Source organism: Moschus berezovskii, chromosome 14, assembly GCF_049115385.1.
Source record: "Moschus berezovskii isolate FMDL1 chromosome 14, NW_MosBer_1.0, whole genome shotgun sequence".
NCBI lineage: Eukaryota > Metazoa > Chordata > Mammalia > Artiodactyla > Moschidae > Moschus > Moschus berezovskii.
Genome location: NC_142473.1, coordinates 88,792,266 through 88,815,603, shown reverse-complemented (window position 1 = coordinate 88,815,603; position 23,338 = coordinate 88,792,266). Strand labels below are relative to the sequence as shown.

The 23,338-nt window shown below is 56.3% G+C and overlaps 1 protein-coding gene across 1 annotated transcript in view; it reads right to left on the bottom strand.

Moving 5' to 3' along the window:
* Positions 1 to 397: 397 nt before the first annotated feature.
* LOC129554215 (beta-galactosidase-1-like protein 2) overlaps positions 398 to 23,338 on the bottom strand; it is a 36,040-nt gene continuing 13,099 nt past the window's right edge. The window contains exons 3-19 of the mRNA XM_055422820.2: positions 23,113 to 23,181; positions 22,669 to 22,764; positions 20,475 to 20,583; positions 13,180 to 13,272; positions 11,727 to 11,808; positions 8,133 to 8,203; positions 6,247 to 6,331; positions 4,668 to 4,805; positions 4,158 to 4,238; positions 3,665 to 3,771; positions 3,050 to 3,190; positions 2,821 to 2,892; positions 2,563 to 2,641; positions 1,375 to 1,462; positions 1,115 to 1,226; positions 785 to 901; positions 398 to 670 (exon numbers count right to left, since the gene is read on the bottom strand). Coding sequence (XP_055278795.2) covers positions 584 to 670; positions 785 to 901; positions 1,115 to 1,226; positions 1,375 to 1,462; positions 2,563 to 2,641; positions 2,821 to 2,892; positions 3,050 to 3,190; positions 3,665 to 3,771; positions 4,158 to 4,238; positions 4,668 to 4,805; positions 6,247 to 6,331; positions 8,133 to 8,203; positions 11,727 to 11,808; positions 13,180 to 13,272; positions 20,475 to 20,583; positions 22,669 to 22,764; positions 23,113 to 23,181 — 1,627 coding nt within the window. The 3' untranslated portion in view covers positions 398 to 583. The remainder of the gene's footprint in view (positions 671 to 784; positions 902 to 1,114; positions 1,227 to 1,374; positions 1,463 to 2,562; positions 2,642 to 2,820; positions 2,893 to 3,049; positions 3,191 to 3,664; positions 3,772 to 4,157; positions 4,239 to 4,667; positions 4,806 to 6,246; positions 6,332 to 8,132; positions 8,204 to 11,726; positions 11,809 to 13,179; positions 13,273 to 20,474; positions 20,584 to 22,668; positions 22,765 to 23,112; positions 23,182 to 23,338) is intronic.

The window sequence follows — 23,338 nt, the reverse complement described above, 5'->3', positions numbered from 1 at the left end:
CGGCCCCGCCCCAGCCCGGCCCCGCCCCGGCCCCGCCCCCGGCCCCGGCCCCGCCCCAGCCCGGCCCCGCCCCGGCCCCGCCCCAGCCCGGCCCCGCCCCCCAGAGCAGCGGCCTTTGCTCTTAGCGGATGCTGCCTCTCGCGGAGTAAGGAGGGAACACGTGGACGCAGAAGGTAAGGCCCGACTCTCAGACCCGATCCCGGGGGGCGCAGAGGAGGCTGCAGGCCCTGCACCACACTGGCGTCCTCCCAGGACGGCAGAGAGGCCTGGGCAGGTTGTGAAGGGACCGCGACGCGCCCCCCAGCTCAGAGCCAGGGCCACAGGGACGAGGGCAAGGCTGGGCCGAGGGCAGAGGAGCAAGCACTCAGGAGCCGGGCCCCACCAGCCCCCACGGTGAACAGTCCCTGGGCCTCCGTCTGGCCGAGGGGAGCGGGGAGGCTCTCCCGGCAGGGCCCCTCGCCCCCTCCTCGCGCCTCAGGTCCTGCAGGGCGAGGGCCAACTGCAGCCGCGGGCGGGCTCCCCGAGGGCAGACGGAGCGGGCACGGGCCGGTTGGCGGTCAGCGGGGTCGCGGGCCTGCACGGCTCAGTGCACGTACTGGTGCTGGCCCAGGCTGGGCGTGTCCACGAACTGGATTATCCGTTGCGCCCTCTTCTCCTCAAAGACGATGATCTGCGGGAGATGGCCAGCCTGTCTCGGGGCCTGAACGTCCGTCCTCTCCCGCTCACCCAGGCCCCCTGGGAAACGCGGTGGGGTAGGGAGGGGTCCTGGGGGGCGAGCCCCAACCTTATTTAAGCCTCCCTCCAGCCAGGCACCCGGGAGGTAGAGGGTCTCCTGGGGCCCGATGTTCCAGTAGCGGCCGAGGTTCTGGTTATTGATGAACACGACCCCCTTCTCCCAGCCCTATGAGAAGCGGAGGGACACATCAGATGGCTGAAGTCAGAGTGACCAGCCAGGACTGCTCCCAGCCCGCAGCTGCCCCGGCAGGGCACCCGGCTCAGATTGGACCCCTGAGCCTGGCCCTGAGAAGCCCGCCCGGTGCTTTCCACCAGGGAGGCCACGACGGAGAGCCTGTGGGCACACGCGATGTGCATGCCCCTGGTCGGGGTTACACACCTCCAGTTTCACAAAGGTGTCGTAAGGGGAGTCCAAGACAGACAGGGCCCCCAGGAAGAACGCAGGGAACTCGGGCTCTTCCGTAAGAGGGTTCCACTTGTCTATAGTGAACCTGCCGGCAGAGGGAGAGGGAGGGGCCCTTCGTGGTCCGCCCGTGTCCAGAGGCCCCGCCTGCCCTGGCCCGCGAACGGTTGCGGAGGGGGTCCCAGGGACTCCGGGGCAGGGCGGGGCAAGGCCAGGTGGCACAGGGCAGGACACACCTCTGCAGGAAACTCCTGTCCATCTCCAGGCTGTAGATTTTGAAGTTTTTCAGGGGAGAATTGTTCAGATAGACATTTCCAATGATACCTGCAGGAACGGGGCAGGACACTGAGCAAGGAGGGCGGACAGGGGCCGAACAGCCCAGCACAGACGTGGACTGCTTCTGGAAAGTTCCAGAAAAGACTCCTGGGAGAGGCCAGCTCCCCCAGGGGGCTCTTCACCCGCGAATTCCTCCCCTGCCATCCCAAAGCCCTGTGAGCCAGTGGGTGGAATCTGCCAGCCCCAGGCCTCTGGGCCTTCTGAGGGGGCGCCGGGGTGGGGTCTGCCTCTGGGCCTTCTGGGGGGCACTCCCTTTGGGGCTGAGGCTTTCAACAGGTAAGGAGACCCGAAGGACGGGTTTGACCGGGACGTCTCAGCCTTCAGCTACTGAGGTCAGTGTGCTGGGCCCCAGATGGAGTGACCAGTGACCCAGCCAGGGGCCCGGGAGGAAGGGGCGGCCACGGCTGTGAGCCCCTCAGGGAGGCCCCGGGGGTCTGGGGAGGGGAGGGGCGTCCTAGGACCCGGATGCCCCAGTCTGACCACATCGCTCCCTCAAGGTGACAGAGGCGACCCTGCCTGGGGAGGGTTCTCATCCAGATCCTATCTCAGACTGCATGAAACCCCCCGGGTTTGATACATAAGAAGAGAGAGAAGGTTCAGAAAGCCCCTAGGACTCACCCCCTCCGGGGGACTCCAGGACTCACCCCCTCCGGGGGCCCCCTGGACTTACCCCCTCCGGGGACTCCCAGGACTCACCCCTCCGGGGGCTCCCAGGACTCACCCCCTCCAGGGGCTCCAGGACTCACCCCTCTAGGGGTCCCCAGGACTCACCCCCTCCAGGGACCCCAGGACTCACCCCCTCCAGGGGGACCCCAGGACTCACCCCCTCCAGGGGCTCCAGGACTCACCCCCTCCAGGGATTCCAGGACTCACCCCCTCCAGGGGGACCCCAGGACTCACCCCTCCAGGGACCCCAGGACTCACCCCTCCAGGGGGACCCCAGGATTCATCCCCTCCAGGGATTCCAGGACTCACCCACTCCAGGGGCTCCAGGGACCCCCATCCACCCGGGAGCCCCTCCCTGGCGCAGGCCCCTGCCCCACGGTGCCCCTGTGGAGAAGACCAGGCGGGCGGGCTCCAAGACCCACCTTTGCGCTGCTGGTCGATGCTGTTCCCGTAGTTGACCCTCCCGCAGTTCTCCACCAGGATCCTCAGTATCGTGAACCCCTGTGGGCAGCACAGAGTGCCCTAAGGAAGCCCCAGCCGCCCCTCGGGGTTTCTCGGTGGCGCCCCAGGTCTCCCTGAACTCTGAGCACGGGACGGGGTCTCTGAGCACAGAGCCACTCCCACCCCAGCTCTACGGCGACCCCTAGTCCCGGCCCCCTTCCGGTACCCCCCAGACAAACCTGGAGCATGGGGATGATGATCGTTGTCGTCTTGTAGTCGAGGATCCCCAGGAAGAACGTGTTCAGGAACACCTGCCCAAGGAGCAGACAAGGCCCACAGATCGGTGGGGGGTCTGGGGGTCCCGGCACGGTACACAGAGGGGAGGGCCCGGGGGTGGGGAGGAAATGGAGGCCGTGGTGTGGGGCCATCTCCACACGTGGGAGCGTCTGGGTGCGGGGTCGCCCCTACCTGTCCCCGGTCCCGCACAAGGGCATCGAGGACTCCAGACGAGGTGATGGTGGTCTCATACAGCGTGTACCCAAAGGACTGCCCGCTGCCCCCGTTGATCGGGAGGCTCTCCATGTTGACCGGGTGCTCTGAGGTGACCGGCTGCATGGACAGGAGATGGGGGCGAGGCTGACTGACAGAGGCCACCTTGCCTGCCGGGGCGCAGGCCACAGGCAGCCCCATGGGGTCAGCACGCGGGGCGTGGTGAAGATGACCATTTCTATTTGCTATCGCATGGGCAAGTGCCACAGTCCTGCCCGATTCCTCGTCAGGGTCAGGGGATGGGGACAGAAGGAAGCTGAGCACAGGGGCCTGGAGCTCGCAGGGGACCCCGCCTCGGCCCCCTGGCTCCTCCGTGCTCCTCCTCTGGCTCCCTGCATCCCTCCAGCCTCCTTCTCCTTGTCTGCCTGTCCTCTGCACTCTGAGCTCAGGCCGGGGTGGAGCCCCGTGGAGACTGGTTCTCTTCGTCCTCCAGCTCAGCAGCTCCAGGAAGCTCAGGGCGTCTGTGGCCCAGCCGCAGTCCACAGTCTATGGCGGGGGATGAGGCCCTGAGCCCAGGGCCCAGCTTGCACTCACCAACTCCAGGAAGTTCAGGGCATCCCACAGGGACACGTAGAAAGCTGGTGTCACTGGGTCATACGCCGTCTTGGGAAGAAGGTCAGGCGGGATGGGAAGAGGAGCCCCTGCACCACAAGCAGACAGCGGGGTGTCCCCAAAGGACCCTTACGGTCACTGCAACCCCAGCCACCACCAGTCCCGGTTCCTGCCCACACCCAGCAGAACACGCCACTGCCAGCCCCACAGAGAACGCCCCAGGAAGATTGGGGTGGGCAGGGGCTTGCTTCTCACACCCTTCGAAACATAGACGCCTGTGGGGAGGTGAGGCTGGCAAGACCCCTACTCAGATGAGAACAGTCGCTCAGACTTCCCTGTTCTTTCTAGGAGGTTCCTGCACAGGGAGGGGAGGTGGGGGGAGGATGCTAGGGGAGGGGGGTATGGGAGGATGGTGAGGGGAAGGGGAGGAAGCCAGTTTCCTGCGGTCTCAGAGCAGCGGCCAGCGTGCAGGTACCTGACATGGAGCCAAAGAATTCCCGGAGCTTTGTGTACTTGGCTGTGTAGTCCCCGGCCTCCGTCAGCACCGCATCGTAGTCTGCGAGACAGCAGACAGGCCACAGGCGTCAGGCCCCAGGACGTCGCGGGAGGAGGCCAGCTCAGCGGCCGGCTCCTCGCCCCAGCAACGCCGCAGGCAAGAAGCTCCACGGGAGCCACCGTCAGTCAGAATGCCACGCACGCTGAACATGTGAGTGGCTCCAGAGGCTCCAGACCCCACTTGGCAAGCGGGGGCCAGGGTCACCCCATCCCTGGGCCCTGAGGAGGGAGAGGGGCTGCCCCCCAAGGGCCACCCCTCCTGGCCTGGGCCGTGCTTCCTTCCCCAGCTAACTGGTCTCCTACACCCTGGAAGCTTCGGTGATGGTCCAGACAAAACCTCGCCTTCATGTGGGAGGTGCCAGCCGCTGTCCCTAAGGGACACCCCCGGAGTGTCCGGGAGTGGTGTGCGCGCCTCGTCGGGAATACACACCGTAGCTAGTGACATCAGGCTTGTAGTCCTGGAAGTGCATGGCTCCTCCGATGAAGCCAAAGTTGGTGCCCCCGTGGAACATGTACAGGTTGATGGACGAGCCAGCTTCGACGATGGCTGACACTGTGTTCAGGACCTCTGCAGGGAGGGGCGTCTCATGGCTGAGCGGTCACGAGCCCTGAGCCCCACGGAGGCCCCTCACCACTCCGGCCCGTGGCTTCCCTGAACCCAGCCACAGTCCATGGCCAGAGGCCCCAAGTCCAGAGCCTGGCTTTCAGCGGCTTTCGATTCCCAGACAAATCTGCCTGGGGCAAGGCTGCAGCTGGGCCTGCACCCCCCGCCCCCGACCCAGGGGGCTTCGCTTGGTGCTCACCTGGGGCACCTGATTAGAGGCATGGTCTGAGTGCCCCCCGCCCCACCCGGGCTGGAGAACAAGCCGACCACACGCACAGGATCAGTGGAGGAGTAACATGCACGGTTAATGGACATCACATACAGTTTAAAACCCCTGCACTGGCTGAAGGAAAAGAGCTGAGCAAGGCGCTGCTGTTGTTTAGTCGCTGAGTCACGTCTGCCTCTCTGCGACCCCATGGACTGCAGCCCACCAGGGTCCTCTGTCCATGGGATTCTCCAGGCAAGGGCACTGGAGAGGGTCGCCATTTCTTCCTCCAGGGGATTTTCTGGACTCAGCGACTGAACCCGTGTCTCCTGCACTGCAGGCAGATTCTTTACCACTGAGCCACAGGGGAGCCAAGCAAGGCCCCTATCAGACAGCAAATGTTACCATTATTGATTAATAACACTGGCTGTTGATGAATCTGGGGGGGAATGGACACCTTTGACAGTCCTTTTCCTGGAGAAGATCACGCCCGCGTGAAGGAAGCAGTGCTAGCTGGGGATTTACCCCAGGGAAATGCCAGGTGCGCCCGGCTGACGTGCAGGGAGGCTGGCCGTAGTGCGGTCTTGAGCACAGACCCTGGACCTCCTGTGTTCCTGACATGTTCTTTGCTGAGCCACCAGTGAAGCCCAGAAGCAACCAGGTCTTCAAAACTAGAGGTCATGGTGGGGTGGTCTCTGCATCCTGGAGAGCAGTGAGGGCGTCCACATCACACAGCACAGGAAGTCGGGCTTCTGGGCCTCTCGTATCTGCCCGCACCCACTCACACCTCCACCTGCTCACACTCGCCCACACTCACCCACACCTACACCTGCTCACACTCACTCACACCCACAACTGCATGTGCACTCAGAGTGCAGACAGAAGGCCTGCACTACGCACATCGAAGTGTCTGCTCTGGACTCCAGGTTTTTATCTCCTCTTTACATATGTCCTGTGTTGGCTGGATGCCAGCGACCGGCATGCATCACTACTCCAGAGCCATTACAAAGACCCCAGATGGGTGTCTGACCGCTCCTTCCCCGGTTGAGACAGAGGACTCTGGACCCTCTCAGGAGCTGTCTGTGTGTACAGATGCCCAGAGTGCCGCACAGCAGCCAGTTCACACCATCCAGCTGCTCTGGAGCTCAGGCCTGCGTCGGAGGCCAGCACAGGCTGCACGGGGCCCCACCGAGCACCCACCTGAGGAATCCAGGATGTAGTGGGGGCCGCCCCATGAGTCAAACCAGCCGGTCCAGTACTCCATCACCATCTTGGGCCGACTGCCCTGTGCGTCAAAGGGAGAAGTTAGCTGGTGCCTCCGTCCGCCCAGCCCTTCCCCGGCCACACGCTGACCTTCGAGGGAGCTGCCAGTGGGCCTGCACCAACACAGCCCCAGCTCCCGGCCCCCCGCGCCTTCCTTCCTCCCACAGGGGGCGCTCCTGCGGCGGCGGCCTGGCGGTCAGGGTCCCCGCACAGAGCATCCCGTCCCATCTGGGGGCCGCAGAGTCACGCCCACTGAGAAGGTCCCGACTGCGCCACGGGGAAGGCCATGGGCTCGGCTGCCTCCAGGCTTCCCACCTCTCGAGGGGACGCTTGTACCACATCTGGGTCACTAACTAGTCACACAGGTCAGCAGTCGCCCCTGCGGGGAGGGCCAGGCTGAGGGCCAGGGCTGGACTGTCTGCCGACAGCCCAGGTCACCGTGGCTCGGGGCTGGCTCAGCACCGACTGTGCCACGTGCCCTGACCTGACTGCCGGCGGCCTCTGTCCTGGCATCTGTGTCCTGAACTGGAGAACAGACGCACAGCAGCCAGTCACACGGCGACTGGGATAGTCCATGAGATGAGGCAGCTGGAGCCCTCAGTGCACACGGCCCAGCCCTGGGAGGCGCCAGAAGATCCCCGCATCCACCCTCCGGTCACTGGGCAAGGACTGGGCCGGCAGGGTGCGTGTGAAACCCCTGAGCACCAGACGGGGCCTCTGATCGAAACCGGGATGGGTCCACGGCCCCTTTCTGGAGGCAAACACGCGGCTGAGCAGAGGGCAAGAGGCCACTGGTGGCGGGTGCGGTGGGCAGGCTGGCCGACCCCGGGCCACCTCTCCAAGTGCAACTCCACGGTGCCCGTGGGGAGCATGGCTGTCCTGGGTGCTCCCCAAACAGCACCCACGTGACCCTCAAACGGCCCTACGAGTCGGTTCCAGCACGACCTCCACTTCCCAGAAGAGGCAGAAGCTGAGGGTCACGGCACCGTCTTTGTCCTGGACGACCTTGCGGGCGACTGTGTACCTCCCAGGACGCTTCCCAAGAGGGTCTCAGTGTCCCTGAGGGCAGAGGCCCTGTGGCCTCAGACCCCTGCCAGCGAGCGTGGCACAGGGTGTGGGAGGGCGGGTGGGCGGGGCTCGTGCCCACCTGCGCACTTACCCCCGCCCCCATCCTGCCTCCTCCCTGCCCGTCCCTCCAAACAGAAGCGCGGGGCGGGGCCGGCCCTGGGGACCTCCCACTGCTCCTGCGGCTGAGCCTATGGACCCCGCCCCTGCCTTCCGACAGCAGCAGCTGGGATGGGGATGCCCCAGCACCCCACGGCGTCTGTGCTGGGTCGGGGGTAAGCCCTCCAGCAGCCCCTCCAGGCGGGGCTCTCAGAGAGGACACCGGCCCGCCCGCATGTAAGGCAGGGGAGGGCGGCCTTGAAGCCTCATTGCCCGTGAGGCCCACTCCGCGCCGGCCTGACGGGCCGTGCCCCTGGCCAGCTGAAGACAACAGACAACAGCCTTTCTGGGCCCCGAGAGTCCGGGCGGATCAAGGCCAGACCCAGGCAGGGAAGCATCTTCCCCACACGGAGCACGTTGGGGGCTCGCTGAGTCCACGGAGCTCTCGAGTTCCAGGCCTTCAGAAAGGCCCCCTTTCTTGTCGAGAGCCAGGAACCCACCTCCACACACCTGCCGGCACCTGGCTCTCCTCCCCGGGGGCAGGCAGCACCGGGCGGGGTGGGCCGTGCATAGGGGAGCAGGGGTGGGGGAGCTGAAGGCCGAGCCCCGTAGTCCCCCTCCCACTGAAGCCCCTGACACTGACCCCGGCGCGCACGCACCTGTGCGCCCAGCAGGATGGTGGTGAACAGCTGCAGCTCCGACTGTGACTGGAGGTTGATGGTGGCCAGCACTGCAGGCAGGAAGGACACAGGGGACAGAGATCACCCCCTGGCCTGGAGGACTGAACGCCCCTTACGTCCTCAGCTCAGGAGCATTAGGCTAATCCTGACACCGTCTCTGCCGCCAACCTAGAGTTTAGTTCCTCTGTCGCCAGGAGACTTCCCTGGTTCATCTTGGAAATTGCACCACTCAGCACAGGCCTTGCAGAGATCTGCTCACTAAGCAGCTGTGTTTGATTTACATAATTTTCACAACTTGAGCGTGCATTTCCGTTAATTCCTCCTTCACAGGAGCCCGCGGTCTGATGTTCACTTTGCATCTCCAGCCTCCAGCACTGGGTGACCATCTAAGAAGACTCCCCTTTTATGCCTGAAATTAGGGCTAGTGTTTTGTTCCCAGAGATGGTCCCCATGGCTTTCCACCAGAGAAAAGCATGCCTGAGAAAAATGTGCCATGTTTGGTCCACAGGCAGGGACGCGGTCAACTTTCAGGCAGAATTTGGCTCCGAGGCTCTTGCCTGCTTCCTGTCCCTGAACAGAGGGGCTCACGTGCCCTGGCCTGAGCTCTGCTGTGCCCAGGAAGGTGGATCCTCACTGGGTGGTCTCCTGTGGAACGTGAGCCCTGATCATGGGACTTCCTTGGAGGTCTGGTGGGTAAGACTGCGCCTCCCCTCCAGAGGCACAGTTTCCATCCCTGGTTAGGGAAGGAAGGTCCCAGGGGCCACGTGGTAAGTAAACAAAAACCAAAAAAGAGATCTTGAGAACACTGGAGAGCAAATGAACTCTAATAAAAAATTAATTAAGTTTTTAAAAAGCCAAACATCAGCTGGGACCCCGGGAGGCCCACTTGGTATGGAGAAGACCCCACATCCGGACTCTCCTCGCCTAAAGTGAAGAGCCACACTGACAGGGGGCCAGTCTGAACCGGCCCAGCAGAAACCTTGGAGCCACAGGTCAAACCAGCCAAGGGAGCCCTGCACCTTCTCCATCCCACCCCCTCCAGAGCCGGAGGATGGGAAGGAGGGTGAGGAGGGGCAAGGCAGCCACAGATTCGCAGAGGGCACAGCACAGGGAGACCTGGGGAGCCTGGGAGAACAGAGGTGAGGACCCACCGCAGCCCAGTGGCCCCCTCCAGCCACTCTCCCCTCACCCCGTGCCTGACCCCCTAGGAAAGCCGAGCCCCAGTGGTCCAGACACTTACAGAAGAGGAAGCCCAGAAGATGGCTCCTGCACCTTCCTGCCCCCAGATTCTCATCGTGTCAGCCCAAAGGGTTCCCTCCAGAGTCACTTAATACTGTGAAAGTCACCCCCAACACCCACACCTGGCTCCCCTGATTGGAACGGCCGCCTCAGTCCAGTTACCCTACAGGGAGGGGCACTGGTCATAGCCACTGGCAAGCAGGCCATCAGAAAAGAAATGCATTCAAGGAAAACGCGGTGCAGGAAATACAAGGATGGGAAGAAGGTGATTGAGGAAATTGCCCAAAAAGTAGAAGGAAAAGGAGAAGACAGACAGCTGGAGAGCCACACGGCGCAGAGGGTGAACACAGCCTTCCGGCCACAGAGGAACCAGAGAAGAGGCGGGAAGGCACAGCAGGGAGCAGTCGCCTCCAGGACTGCTCTGTCCAGCTGACAGCCAACAGAGCGCCGAGGGTGGGCTCCTCAGAGACACAGGGTCCGAGTCACAGCAGCAGTGGAGAAAATGACAGACGACGTTTCAAAGTCCCCAGACCCGGACTCCAGGGGACCTGCGCCACTATCGGGCCGGGAACACAGTGAGGGGCCAGCGCCATCGGACTGGATCAGATTCCGACAGGCACAGGCGTCTTAAAACACCCTGATGGGGTTTGGAAGCTGCTGGTCAAGTGTTTAAGAGACAGAGAAGAGGAGAGACAGAAAAAAAAATTTGAAAGAAAAGGAAAACCAATGGGTGGTTACACTGGAAGCGAGCTGGCCACAAACATCGTCCAGAACACCGATGGGCTGCCCGGCCCGTGTAAGTACCTTTACTCAGGCCCCAAGCATCGTGCCCATCAGGACAGTGGTGGCGGGACAGCTGCACCCGGGAAAGCCGCGGGGCCAGGGCGGCAGGAGAGAGGACTTGACATCCACACTACAGGGCTCTCTCTGCAGATTATTTAGAATCACGGAGGCAGAGCCAAAGGGAAAGGTAAACAGCTCAAAGTGGGCACCTCGGGGCGAGGGCCGCGGAGGCTGGACCGCATGTTTCTTTCATTGTTTTGTTTTTGAGTTTTTGTTGCGGGGGTCGCAAGTCGGACACGACAGAGCGACTGAACTGAACTGAACCGCCCCACAATGTTGCTGGTGTCTGCTCCACAACAGCGTGGATCAGCTGTAGGTATACACATGCCCCTCCCTCTGGACCTCTCCCGCCGCCCCCCACCCACCCCTGGGTCTTCACCAAGCACCACGCTGAGCTCTATGCTGCACGCAGGTTCCCGCTCACTGCCTATTCACACGCGCTTCTGTATAAATAAACGTCAGGGCTAGCCTCTCAGTTCATAAGCATTTCCAAGATTTCTTTCACACCTGGTGAAAGTCTTGCTTTAATCACGTTTAGCTAACTGAAAAAAATCATTCCAGGCAGCAGGGGCGGGGCCGTGGTGGAGGGGAGGGCCCCGCGGTGGGGGGCGGGGCCCGCGGTGGGGCGGTGGAGGGGCGGGGCCGTGGGGGGCCCGCGGTGGGGCGGTGGAGGGGCGGGGCGGGGCGGGGCCGGCGGAGGAGAGGGGGCGGGGCCGTGGGCGGGGCCCGCGGTAGAGGGGCGGGGCCACCAGCGGCCCCGGAGACCCAGCACCCGCCGCTCGAGGCCCCTCTGCGGTCCCGCGGCTGGAGCGCGCTCTGGGGCCCGACGCGTCAGCCCATAGCCCGGGTCCTTTCCCCGCCCGACGGGACGCAGCGCCGCCGCGTGGGCCCCTCGAGAGGCGCGCCGGGAGGGGCGGGCCGAGAGGAGCTGCCCAGAGGTGCCCAGACGCCAGTGAGAGAAGAGGCCCACGGTACCGGGTCGGAGGCTGCGGGCACCGCACGTGTCACTCGGGGCCACTGCGGCCTTGCACGGGGCAGCGTCGGGGAGAGAGGACCACGGCCCTCGGGCGAGCAGAGGCGCTGGGAGCCGTGAGCGTGGACGTGGGGAGCGCGGCGCCGGCAGAGACCGCCGCCCCACGGGGACAGGCCGGGCTCCCGGGAGGGCGCTAGGCAGAGAGACGGGGCGAAGGCCTCTGCTCCAGTGGCCGCGGCTGGCGGGGACCCAGCACAGGGACAGGGGGTTGCCCACAGGGCCTTGAGGACTGAGCTGCGAGCGAGCTGTCCGTGCCGGACACCAGCCCGTGGTCTGCCTGGGCTCTTTAGGGACCCTGCTGGACCCCCACCTTGCTGTCCCGTGTCCTGCCATCCGCGGGGCCCTGGGTGTCCCCGGTGCTCCACCAGTCAGCCCTTCCAGCGCCAAGCACACAAGAGCTCAGGCCAGGGCGTCGCTTCCCCCCCCCCCGGCACCCATCACGGCCTCCTGGCAGGTACCTCCATCCACAATGCCGTTCCTCAGGCCGTCCTGGTTGTCTGAGGTCAGAAGCAGCTCCACGATCCCCCGGTCCTGCAGGGCCTGCGAGGGGGCCAGACCACAGGCTATCCTTCCTCACACTTCCCACCACATCACACTCTAACCTCCGCCCGGAGCAGACCCTGGGGCCCGGAGAAGCATGCATCCCAGGAGCCCAGCCTCCCCTGGACCTCAGGACCAGGCAAGTGTCCCTTTATGCACCCCATCCTGGACACCAGGGTCACCACCCAGTAGGAGAGACAGCAGAGCAGCTTCCTTCCCTGCAGCCCGGGGACTGGGGAAGCCTGGCCCAGCCCCACAGGCACAGAACAGGCATCTGTGGCTCTGGCCCAGGGGAGTCTCAGGCTGTCGTTGTGGCAGAAGACGCCCCTCTGGCCTGAGCCCGCCCCAGACAAGGACTGAACTTGCCCCATCCGGCTTCAAGAACACCACCCTCTCAGAGGCAGCCTGGCCCCTCTCTAGTGGAGGAGGGGGACACTGCGTGAGGACCTCCAAGCATCTGCAGGGACTGGAGGAGTCCCCAGGTGGACACAACTCTGCCCGTGACAGCAGGGGTGTCCCGCAGGACACCAGGAGCCGGAGCAGCTCTCATCAGATCAGCTGGAGGCACTGAGGCTTTCCCAACGCACACAGGGGCCGGCCCTCCCAAGCACAAAACACTGGTGCCAGGGATGTCATCACTGCCCCGTGTACTGACCGGTCACTGGATGCTGGAGCAGCACTGAGCCTGCGACTTGACTACACATACAGTTCGGACAGGCAAACCCTCTCATCGGCCCCAGTTCACAGAAGAGAGAGTAGAGGCTTAGAAAAATGGATGCATCTGTTCCAGGTCTCAGCTGCCGAGTGAGAGGAGCCAGCTCTGAGCAGCTGTTGTTCAGTCACTCGTCGCAGCCGAGGCTTTGCAACGCCATGGGCTGCAGCACACCTTTGAGTAGGAACCTGTTCTTTTCGGTGTTGCTCTGGCCCTGCCCTTGCCTGCACACTTGGTCAGGGCTCCAGCCACCTGCACGCTGGAATCAGATGTCTGAGCTCCACCCCAGAGACCCTTGCTTAACGGACGGTATATGGCCTGGGCACAGTGAGTTTAAACATTTCCCAGATGAAGCCAACGTGCAGCCGAAGGAGGGGCCGCTGCTTTGAGTGCTGGAGTCAGATCAGCAACCTCCACCGCCAGGAAGGCCTCCAGCCAAGCCCTGTCAAGGCAGTTCTGTTACTCTCAGACCCCGCAGCACCATATGTACCAAAATCCCTGTTAAACTCAGCCAACGGAGGGCACAAGTGAGGACCCTGTTGCAATCAAGGTCTGGAGAAAGGATTTACTGCTTAGTAAATGGTGCTGGGTGACAGGCCCACACATCACACTAGACCCCATAGAGGGAACGCACAGAAGTGAGCTGAGCTGACTCTTACCTTCTTGATGTAAGGCATGTAGGCGGGGTCTTTGTTGTAGGACCCATACTCATTCTCCACCTGCACACCAATGATGGGTCCCCCATGCTTGTACTGAGAAAACAGAGAGCAATCAGAAGGTGAGGGTGTAGTGGGAACCATATCAACTAATGTCACCACAGTTATCACCAATGACAGCAAAACATCCCATTCAGAAGTGCAAGTCTCAAAAGGTCTGATATACAATTGAGTGACATTAGTAAGACAGGGAGAAGGAAGCTCCAGGCCTTTGTCTCCCTAGGGAAACAACAAAAAAAACAACTGCACCACTGACTAAAGTAACTTTATAGGAGCTCTGGAAACAAGCCAAATGTTTACGCAAGCAAGTGGACATCCAATCAAGAAAAAGACACATTCAAAATGGTAGCACATTCCGTGATTTTGCTCACCTGTGTCCCACCCACCCCCTGGAGTAGTATGGTGCAGTCAGAAGGACACAGCGTGAGTTCCAGCCTCCTTCATCAGGACAGAAGGAGCAAGATGGAACTTGTTTGCAATGTTCCGGACTATTTGTGGGCTCCCCAGAGAACTAGTTTCTGTCTCATCTGACTTGTAGATCAGACAGAAAACGTTGGTACGGTTTGGACCTCAGGCTGGAAGCTGCAAAAGTCAGCGATGGGTCACAGCCTGTAAACATTTCAGGGGGACTATAGACCCATGGGTGCCCGGGAGCAAGGGATTATGGGCAGAGGAATATGATAGAATATCTAAGGCCACAAGAAGAATCCAGGGTGAGACTCTTGGAGAAATCAACAAGTAAAAGCAGCTGGGGGAATTTTTTTTTTTTTTTTAAAGCACACACACAAACCAGACAGGATACATACCAAGAAAATACCTGAGAAGATCTCAAGCCTGCATCCCAGGCTGACCTCAAGGCTCAGGAGCCCATTAAATACTAAAGGTCTTTCCAGAACACTGCAAACGCTGGGAGAGGGGACTGTCTTTATAAATGCCTAACTTTAACCCTCCAAAATAAGGCATACAAAGAAACAGAAAAATGTAGCTCATTCAAAGAACAAAATAAATCTCTAGAAACAGTGTCTAAAGGATCTAGAAACGGTCTCTAAAGAAACACACACTGAACTTAGAAGACTAAGAATTTTAAACCAACTGTCATAAATATGATCAAAGAGCTAAAGAAAAACATGGACAGCAATCAAGGAAAGGACATATGGACAAAGTGAGAATATCAATAAAGAGACAGAAATGATTTCAAAAAGAACTAAACAGAAATTCTGGAGCTGAAGAGTACATTATCTAAATAGAAAAATTCACCATAGGAGTTCAGCTGCATATTCAAACAGGCAGAAGAAAGGGTGTGCAAATTTGATGATAGGTCATTTTGAATTATTGAGTCTGAGAAGCAAAAAGAATAAAGACAAGTGAAGAGATCCTAAAAGACTATGCAAATCAGTAAACAGACAAATACACTCACTATAGGAAGTCCAAAAGGAAAAGAAAGGGGCAGAGATCCGAGCTTCAGTGAAATCCAAGTAACATTAAACCAGAGACCCACACCAATACATATTATCAAACTGTCAGAAGACAAAGAGAGATTCTTGAAAGGATCAAGAGAAACACAACTTGACATGTACAAAGGATTCCCAACCTTGCAGAACATTTGGTCCTGTCCAACACATCCATAAGATATTCAATCCATAAGACATTTGGTTCATATGACATTCAGTTCATGCCAAAAAGTCCTTGAAATCTAGTTCTACCCAAAATGTCCATGAGCCTATTTGCCCCACACTAAATAGCGTGGATAAGACCAAAGAGCAAAGACTTGTTAGTGTGGACCGAATGTCTGCTAACCATCCCCAGTGAGATTACCAGTGGATATCTCATCAGAAATCTTGCAGGACAGAGGCAGTAGGATACTATATTCAAAGTACTGGAGGAAAAAAACTAGCAACTGAGATTTCTCTATCTGGCAAAACTGTCCCTCAAAAATAACGGAGAAATTAAGACGTTGTCAGACAAATAAAAGCTAAAGGAATACACTACCACTAGACTTGCCTTATAGGAGATGCTACACAGCGTCCTTCAGGTTGAAATGAAAGGATGCTAGATGAGAACTCAAAGCCAGGTGAGAATATAAACTTGCCTGGGAAAGGTAAATATGTGAAAAATGTCAAAACCAGTGTTATTATAATTTTAGTTTGTGCCTCCATTTCTTATTCTTTACAGGAGTTAAAAGACAAGTATTTAAAAATAATTATGGGTCTACATTAATTGGTACACAATATATAAAAATACAATTTGTGATAGCAATAATATAAAGGGGACAGAGATGTAAAAAAGTAGAGTTTTTGTATGTGGTTGAAGTTAAGATGGTATCAATATAAAATAGAATGTCATAACTGTAGGACAGTGGATGTTATCCCCCACGGTAACCAAAATATCTGTAGAATATACACAAAAGGAAATAAGAAGAATTAAAACTTGTTACTTAAAAAATTCAACTAGTAAAATCTGCTGCAAAAAAATATCAACTAAATGCAAAGGAAGGCAGTAATTAAGGAGATAAGGGAGAAAACAGCTACAAGACACACAGTTAACAAATAACAAAGCAACAGAAGCCAGCACGTCCCCATCAGTCATTACTCTAAATATAAATGGATCAAACGCCCCAACCAGAAGACAGAGTTTCAGGGTGCATAAAAAAGCAACACCTAACTATATGCTGTCTACAAGACACTCATGTTAGATCTATGGACATACACGGGTTGAAAGAGAAAGTATGGAAAAAGATATTCTGTGTAAACAGTAACAGAAAGAGAGCAGGGGGTGACTGTAGTAACAGACAAAATGGACTTTGGGTCATAAATTGTTAGAAGGGGAAAGACAGACATTATTTAATGTACACAGGTGTGGAGATATTCATATTTGCACAACAATAAAAGGGTCCATTTAGAAGATACAGTAATTATAAACATACTTGCACCAAACACCAGAGCTCCAAAGTAAACATTGGCAGAATTAAAGGGAGCAATGCAACTCTATAAAAACAGTAGAAGACTTGAATACTCCATTTCCAACAGGATAATCAGACAGAAGATCAAGAAGGCTTGAGCAACGCTACAGACAAGTCAGACCTGACAAGTGTATACGGGACACTCCACCCAACGACAGCACAACACACAGTTTCCTCAAATGCTCAAGGATCACTCTCCAGGATAAACCATATGTTAGGCCATAAAGCGAGTTTTTATAAAATTTAAGGTTGAAATCATATAAAGTGTCATTTCCAATTACAGAAAAGATGAAAGTAGAACCCGACAATAAAAAGGAAACTGGAAAATTCACAAGACTGTGAATAAACAATCAGTGACTCAAAGGGGAAACCTCAGGAAACCTAGAGAATATCTTGAGACAAAATAAAAACACGACAGGCAGACTTGTGGGTACAACGAAAGCACTGCTGCTGCTGCTGCTGCTAAGTCGCTTCAGTTGTGTCCGACTCTGTGCGACCCCATAGACGGCAGCCCACCAGGCTCCCCCATCCCTGGGATTCTCCAGGCAAGAACGCTGGAGTGGGTTGCCATTTCCTTCTCCAAAAAAGAAGAAAGATCTCAAGTCAGTAACCTAACTTTCCACCTTAAGCAACTGGGAAAGAAGAAACTAAATGCAAAGGTAACAGAAGGAAGGAAATGAGAAATATGACAGCGGAGGGGGGAAACAGAAGATTAGAAAAACAACGGGGAAAAGTCACCAGTCTTTTCTTGGTTCTCTGAAAAGATTAGTAAAATTGACAAACCTTTAGTTAGAGTAAGAAAAGACAAGTAGAAACACACAATATGCCAAGGCTGAATTGTGAAAAAAGAAACATCTGAACAGATTTATAACTAGTGAGGAAATTGACACCAACCTTTCTCAAATTCTAAACATTTTGAAAAAAAGGAATACTTCCAAATTTACTCTATGAGGCCAGTATTATCAAAGCCAGGAAAAGAGTTAACAAGGAAAGATAATTATAAACCAATAGTCCATTCTAGAGGAGATCAATCCTGGGTGTTCATTGGAGGGACTGATGCTAAAGCTGAAACTGCAATACGTTGGCCACCTCATGCGACGAGCTGATTCACTGGAAAAGACTCTGATGCTGGGAAAGGTTGGGGGCGGGAGGAGAAGGGGACGACAGAGAATGAGATGGCTGGATGGCATCACCAACTCTGTGGACATGGGTTTGGGTGAACTCCGGGAGTTGGTGATGGACAGGGAGGCCTGGCGTGCTGTGATTCATGGGGTCGCGAAGAGTCGGACACGACTGAGCGACTGAACTGAACTGATCCCTCATGAATATTGATGCAAAAATCTTAAACATAATACTAAAAAAACCAAATTCAGCAGCATACCAAAAAGATTATACACCATGAAAATGTGGGGTTTATCCCTGAATATAAGGACGGTTCAATAAGACCAATGTTATACACCACAGTAATGAAGGTAAGAAAAACACAATTTTCTCAAATGATGTTGTAAAAAAGCACTTCAAAAATACAGCATGATTTCAAAATAAAAATACTCAACAAATTACTAATATAAGAAAACTATCTCACCTTTAAAAAGGCTATATGTGAACAGCCCACAGCCAGTGTCATACTCACTGAAAGCTTTTCCTCTGAGATTAAGACTGAGGCAAGATTCCTGCCTTCACCACTTCTATTCAAAAAGGTATAGACTGTTAGCTAGAGCTATTAGGAAAAAAAGAGTGAAATAAGTCATCCAAGTTGGAAAGGAAGATGCAAAATTATCTCTTGTTTGCAGACAATATGATCTTATGAGTAGGAAATCCATGAAGATTATATACACAAACAAACCCATTAGTTCTAATAAACAAATACAGCAAATCAGCAGGATATAAAACCAATGCACAAAGAATTCAATGGTTTCTATACACTATCAGTGAAAATTTCTACATACAATAGCATCATAAAGATTTAAATATTTAGGGATAAATTTAATTAAGGAGGCAAAATACTTATACACTGAAACCTATAAAATGTTGCCAAAAGAAAGAAGATGCCAATAAATGGAAAGATACTCTGTGTTCATAGACTGAAAGATTTAATATTATTAAAATGTCATTACTACTCAAAGTAATCTACAAAGTCACTATAATCCTTGTCAAAACACCAGTGTTTTTAAGCAAACAGAAAAAGGCATCGTAAAATCCACATGGACTCTCAAGAGACTCTGAATATCCAAAACAATGCTGGAAAAAAAGAACAAAGTTAGAGATCTCACACTTTCTGACTTCTAAACTTACCACACAGCTACGGTAATCAAAACAGTGTGGTCCTGGCTGCAAGACAAATATATAGACCAATGGAATAGAATAGAGAGCCCAGAAATAAACTCATACATATGGTCAAAGGATTTTCTCCAAGGGTGGCAAAACCATTCAATGGGGAAAGGACAGTCATTTTCTTCAACAAATGATGGCAAGAAAACTGGACATGCACATGCAGAAAACAAAGCTGGACCCTTACGTTATACACAGCATCTGAAAAACAACTCAAAGGAGATCATAAACCGGAATGTGAGAGTAACACCATGAAACTCTCAGAGGACGACACGGGGAGAAGGGTCATGAAACTGGGTTTGGCAGTGACTTACCTAAAGCACAGGCACCCCAGGAAGAAACCAGGTGCACTGGACTTACCAGTAGACACCCTCAGAGTGGGAGAAGACACTTACAAGTCATCCCTTTGATTAGATGCTGAAGAAAGAACTGCCACAACCACAAAACACACAGACCAATCAAAAAGTGGGCAAAGAATTGGAATAAATATTTATCCAAGGAAGATATAGAAATGGCCAGTAAGGACATGAAAAAATACTCCACATCACTAATCATTAAGCAATTCAAATCAAAACCACAGCGAGATACCACTTTACATCCATTAGGATGGGTTTTATGAAACAGACAGAGAACAGCAACTGCGGGCCAGGGTGTGAAGAAATCAGAATTCTGTGCATTGTCCACGAGAATGTAAAATGGTGTGTTGTGGAACACTTAACTTTTGCTCAAAACCTTAAACACAGAAAAACCATGTGACCCAGCAATACCACTTCTGGGTGTATATCCAACGGAAGTGAAAACAGACTCAAACAGATATCTGTACTCCCTGGAGAAGGGCATGGCAACCCACTCCGGTATTCTTGCCTAGAGAATCCTCATGGATAGAGGAGCCTGGCGGGCAACTGTCCATGGTGTTGCAAGGAGTCGGACACGACTAAGCGCCTAAGCACAGCACCCAGAAAAAGCTGTCCTGGATTAGATATGACCTTTCTGTGCTTTGCTTAAGAAGAATTCTGGGCCACATCCCAGAGCAGCCACCCCTACGGCCCCCACCGCCACCCCTGCCGCCCAGCCCGTGACCGCTCGCTAAACGGTCTCATCTTCCTTGCAAAATTCTAGACCAAGAATTTTCCCAGCTTCTTGCTTCTTTCATGACTAAGGCTGCCAGATTTAGTAAGTAAAAGTAAGACTTCCAGTTATACTGCTTTTATTTACAACAAATAATTTTTAAATAAGCAATGAGTTTTTTAATGTAACTGTCCCATGCAATATTCAGGACATATGTATACTTAAAAAATGTATTCCTTGTTTATCTGAAGTTCACATTAACGGGGGTATCCTGTGTTTTATTTGCCCACCCTACAAAGGACCAACAGTTCTTTGATCTGTGTGCTGTGAATATCCCAAACCACTGACTCACAGCCGTTTTTATCAATAAACTAATTTTTTAACTGTGCTAATTTCTCAGTGTCATACTTCTTGCTTTTACAGAAACAAGAGTTTATTTGCATTCCTGCTTTTTCATTGCTTCCAATTATTAGATGCCAAGTTAAGTCACTTTCTTCCCCAAATTCATTTTAAGACGTATGTTTTGAATGATAAACCTGCACTGTGCAGCACCCTTTTGGGAGCCAAAGGATGAACTCGGGACGCCATCCGTGGAGACTATAAGGAGAAGGGCCCCTCCTCACAGGGGCGTCTCCGGACCCTGCGCTGCGGGACGGGACGGACGGGCGAGCCATCCCCCAGCGCCCGGCGCCGCAGCCCCGCGCCCGCCCGCACTGCGCGGCCTTCGGAGCTTCCCGCCCGCGGCAGCGCGGCCCCAGGCAGGCCGCCGCGGAGGAGGGTGGCGGCCGCGGGAAGCGCCGTGAGCCGAGCAGCGCTGAGAGCCCGCCGGGCTGCGGCGCCGGTCGGGGGCGCGGAGGGCCGGCCCAGTCTGCTCTTTTACCTGGAGCGGCACCACCCTGAGCATCAGGTGGTCAAAATAAAGGTCCACTGCTTCCGTGAAGCCCTTGTAAGTTGTTCTCAGCCTCATGTCAGGGTCTCGGAGTAACCAGCTTGAATGAAAAGGGGAGGGTGATTAGTTTCACCGCCTGGGGGTTTGCTCTGAGCAGGATGATGGCTGAAAGGGAGCAGCTTCAGGGAGCCCAGGGGTGACCCTGGAGGCCAGTCGGGACGCAGGGCGGACCCTGGCACGGGCCAGACCCACATGGCTGCAGGGCACACGCTGGCACGGGTCAGACCCGCCTGGATGCAGGGCACACGCTGGCACGGGCCAGAACCTGCTTTCTCCCTGAGGACCCAGCACCGCTGGCCATTCTAGTTCTGAGTCAGGGCCAGGGGTCTGGTTGCCAGTCAGAGGAACCAAAGCTTTTCATTGATGCCAAGGCCCATGTCTCAAGACTTTACATAACATCTCATCAGAGCCAGGCGAAGAGAAGGGGGTCGGGGATCACTGGGACTGGAGGACACAGGGGTCGCCTTCTGCTGTCAGCAGAAAAAGCAGCCTGGGGGCTGAGAGAAGGGGTCTGGCCTCCGCTCGCTGGTCCAGCTGCTCCCCATCTGCACGGGCTCCTCAGCATCCAGAGCTCGGCCTGGGGTCGGGGGGAGGGGGATGGGGAGGGGGAGAGGAGGGGACACTGGAGACAAAGAAGGTTAACCCTGCCCTGGCCTGCCCGTAGTGTTCACCCCGCAGGTGAGCACGGAGCCCCACTTCCAGAAGTGCAGCCGAGGTGTTTTCCTTCTCATACAGATTCTGAGGAACGTTTATGTTTTCCTGCAGAAGGCCCCAGTGCTTCTCGCATCCTGGTCCAGAAGACTTGAACAGGCTGAGAAAGCCATCACTGCGTCAGGTCACTGGGTGACCATGGCGAGACAGCCCCTGGGGCCCGACACCCATGTCTGTCTCTGGTCCCCTCTGGGACTGTCTGTTTGCAGCACACCCAGCTCCGCCTCCCGGGAATGCCTGCCCAGGACCCAAGCAGTTGGTGCCGGGCGGCCTGAGGGCTTCAGAGCTCAGACTTAATCGGGGCCGCTGCTGACACAGGGTTTCTAATCCGCAGGGAGGAGGGGCGAGGATGCTCTGGCTGTGTGAGCCTCGGGGCCCCTCGCCGAGCTTAACGCCCAGCGACAGAAGGGGTCTGGGCAGGGGGCAGGCCCGGTCACCCTGGAGATGAGAGTGAGGCCTTCACAGAGCAGAAGGTGGCACATAGGACCAGTCCACTTCCCTCTGGGGGGCTGACCAGGGAGAGGGAGCTAGCAGCTAGAACCGGGAGCACGGACTCCGTCACAGAAAACCCTTCTGCTGGAATATTACTAGTGGTAGAAACACCTGGGACCAGGTAATCCCGCCCAACTCCTGAGCCAACCACAGGCACGGTTCTGACTCCTGTGGAGACCCCATCCCAAGATAGCTCGTCAGGGCCTAAAACCTGAAGGCAAAAGATAAAACTGAAACAGCGTGTTTCTCCTCTACGTTATCAAAATGCTCGCCCTTAAAAAAAAATGCTTCTGGTTTGGGAGAATGGCATTGAAACATGGATATTATCATATGTGAAACGAATCGCCAATTCAGGGTCGATGCATGTTACAGGATGCTTGGGGCCCGTATGCGGGGATGACCCAGAGGGAGGATAAGGGGAGGAGGGAGGTGGGAGGGGGGTTCGGGAGGGGGAACTCATGTACACCCGGGGCGGATTCATGTCAATGTATGGCAAAACCAACCAATATAATATTGTAAAATAATTAGCCTCCAATAAAAAAAGAAAGAACTCTAAAAAATAAAATAAAATCTCATAGTAAGAAAAAAAAGCTTCGTAGAACATCTAAGGAACAGGAGGGTGGGTTTGACGTCTCCCGTTTTTCCGAAAGTGCAGATGGGACCTTACCGAGGTGAGCCCGGCAGCAGGGCCCGGCGCCTGAGACCAGCCGCCCGCGCCCGCGGCTCGGAGCCACGTGGAGTCTGGGAAGGACAGAAACTGCGGCGTCACAAGAGGCTGCCCTCTGGGGCCACTTACTCTGAAAAGGAGCCTCTGCACAGGGTGGAACGGCCACGGAGGCAGCAGCACCGGCCTACGGGGTGCTCAGCGCTCACACACGCGCACAGGGCACCCCCAGCCCTGGCCACGGCCCAGCCCGCTCACCTGGGCAGGCCCCCGAGGTCCATCTCGCTGCAGATGTAGGGGCCTGGACGCAGGATCACCCACAGCCCCACCTCCGCCGCCAGCAGGATGAAGGCCCTGGGGGGTCGGGTCACCCACTCTCAGGGCTCGGAGCCCGGGGGAACACGGCCCAGCACCCCCTCCCTTCGCCCGCGCGGCCCTCCCCGGGGGGCTGGGGACGCTGAGGGCAGGATGCCCCCCGCAGAGCAGAGACACCCCCCACCCCTGGGGTCACCGCCGAGCCCCCAGCTGGGATGTTGGTGCGGCCGCTCTGGGGAGGGGCTGCAGGGCTGGACTCGGGGGGCAGGCCCGGCCCGGGGGTGGCAGGGTCGTGATGGAGGGCGTGGGGCCCCCTCTGCCCAGGATGCCCTGTGGGTCCCCGCCCCTCAGACCCCCGGCCCCGCCCGGCCGGGTCACAGAACCTACTCCAGGTCCAGGTTCCCGGAGAAGTCGAATGTGCCTCTTTCTGGCTCGTGCAGGTTCCACGGGACGTAGCTGTGGCAGGGAAGAGGGTGACAGGCGTGAGGCCTCCAGTGGTTCTCCACTCTGCCTCCCAGACCAGCACCCCCATCCCTAGAACCCTCGTGACGGCTGAAGACGGATTTCTCAGGTTCGCCGTCTGAGCAGCGTCAGGGCTGGAATGGAGAGAAAC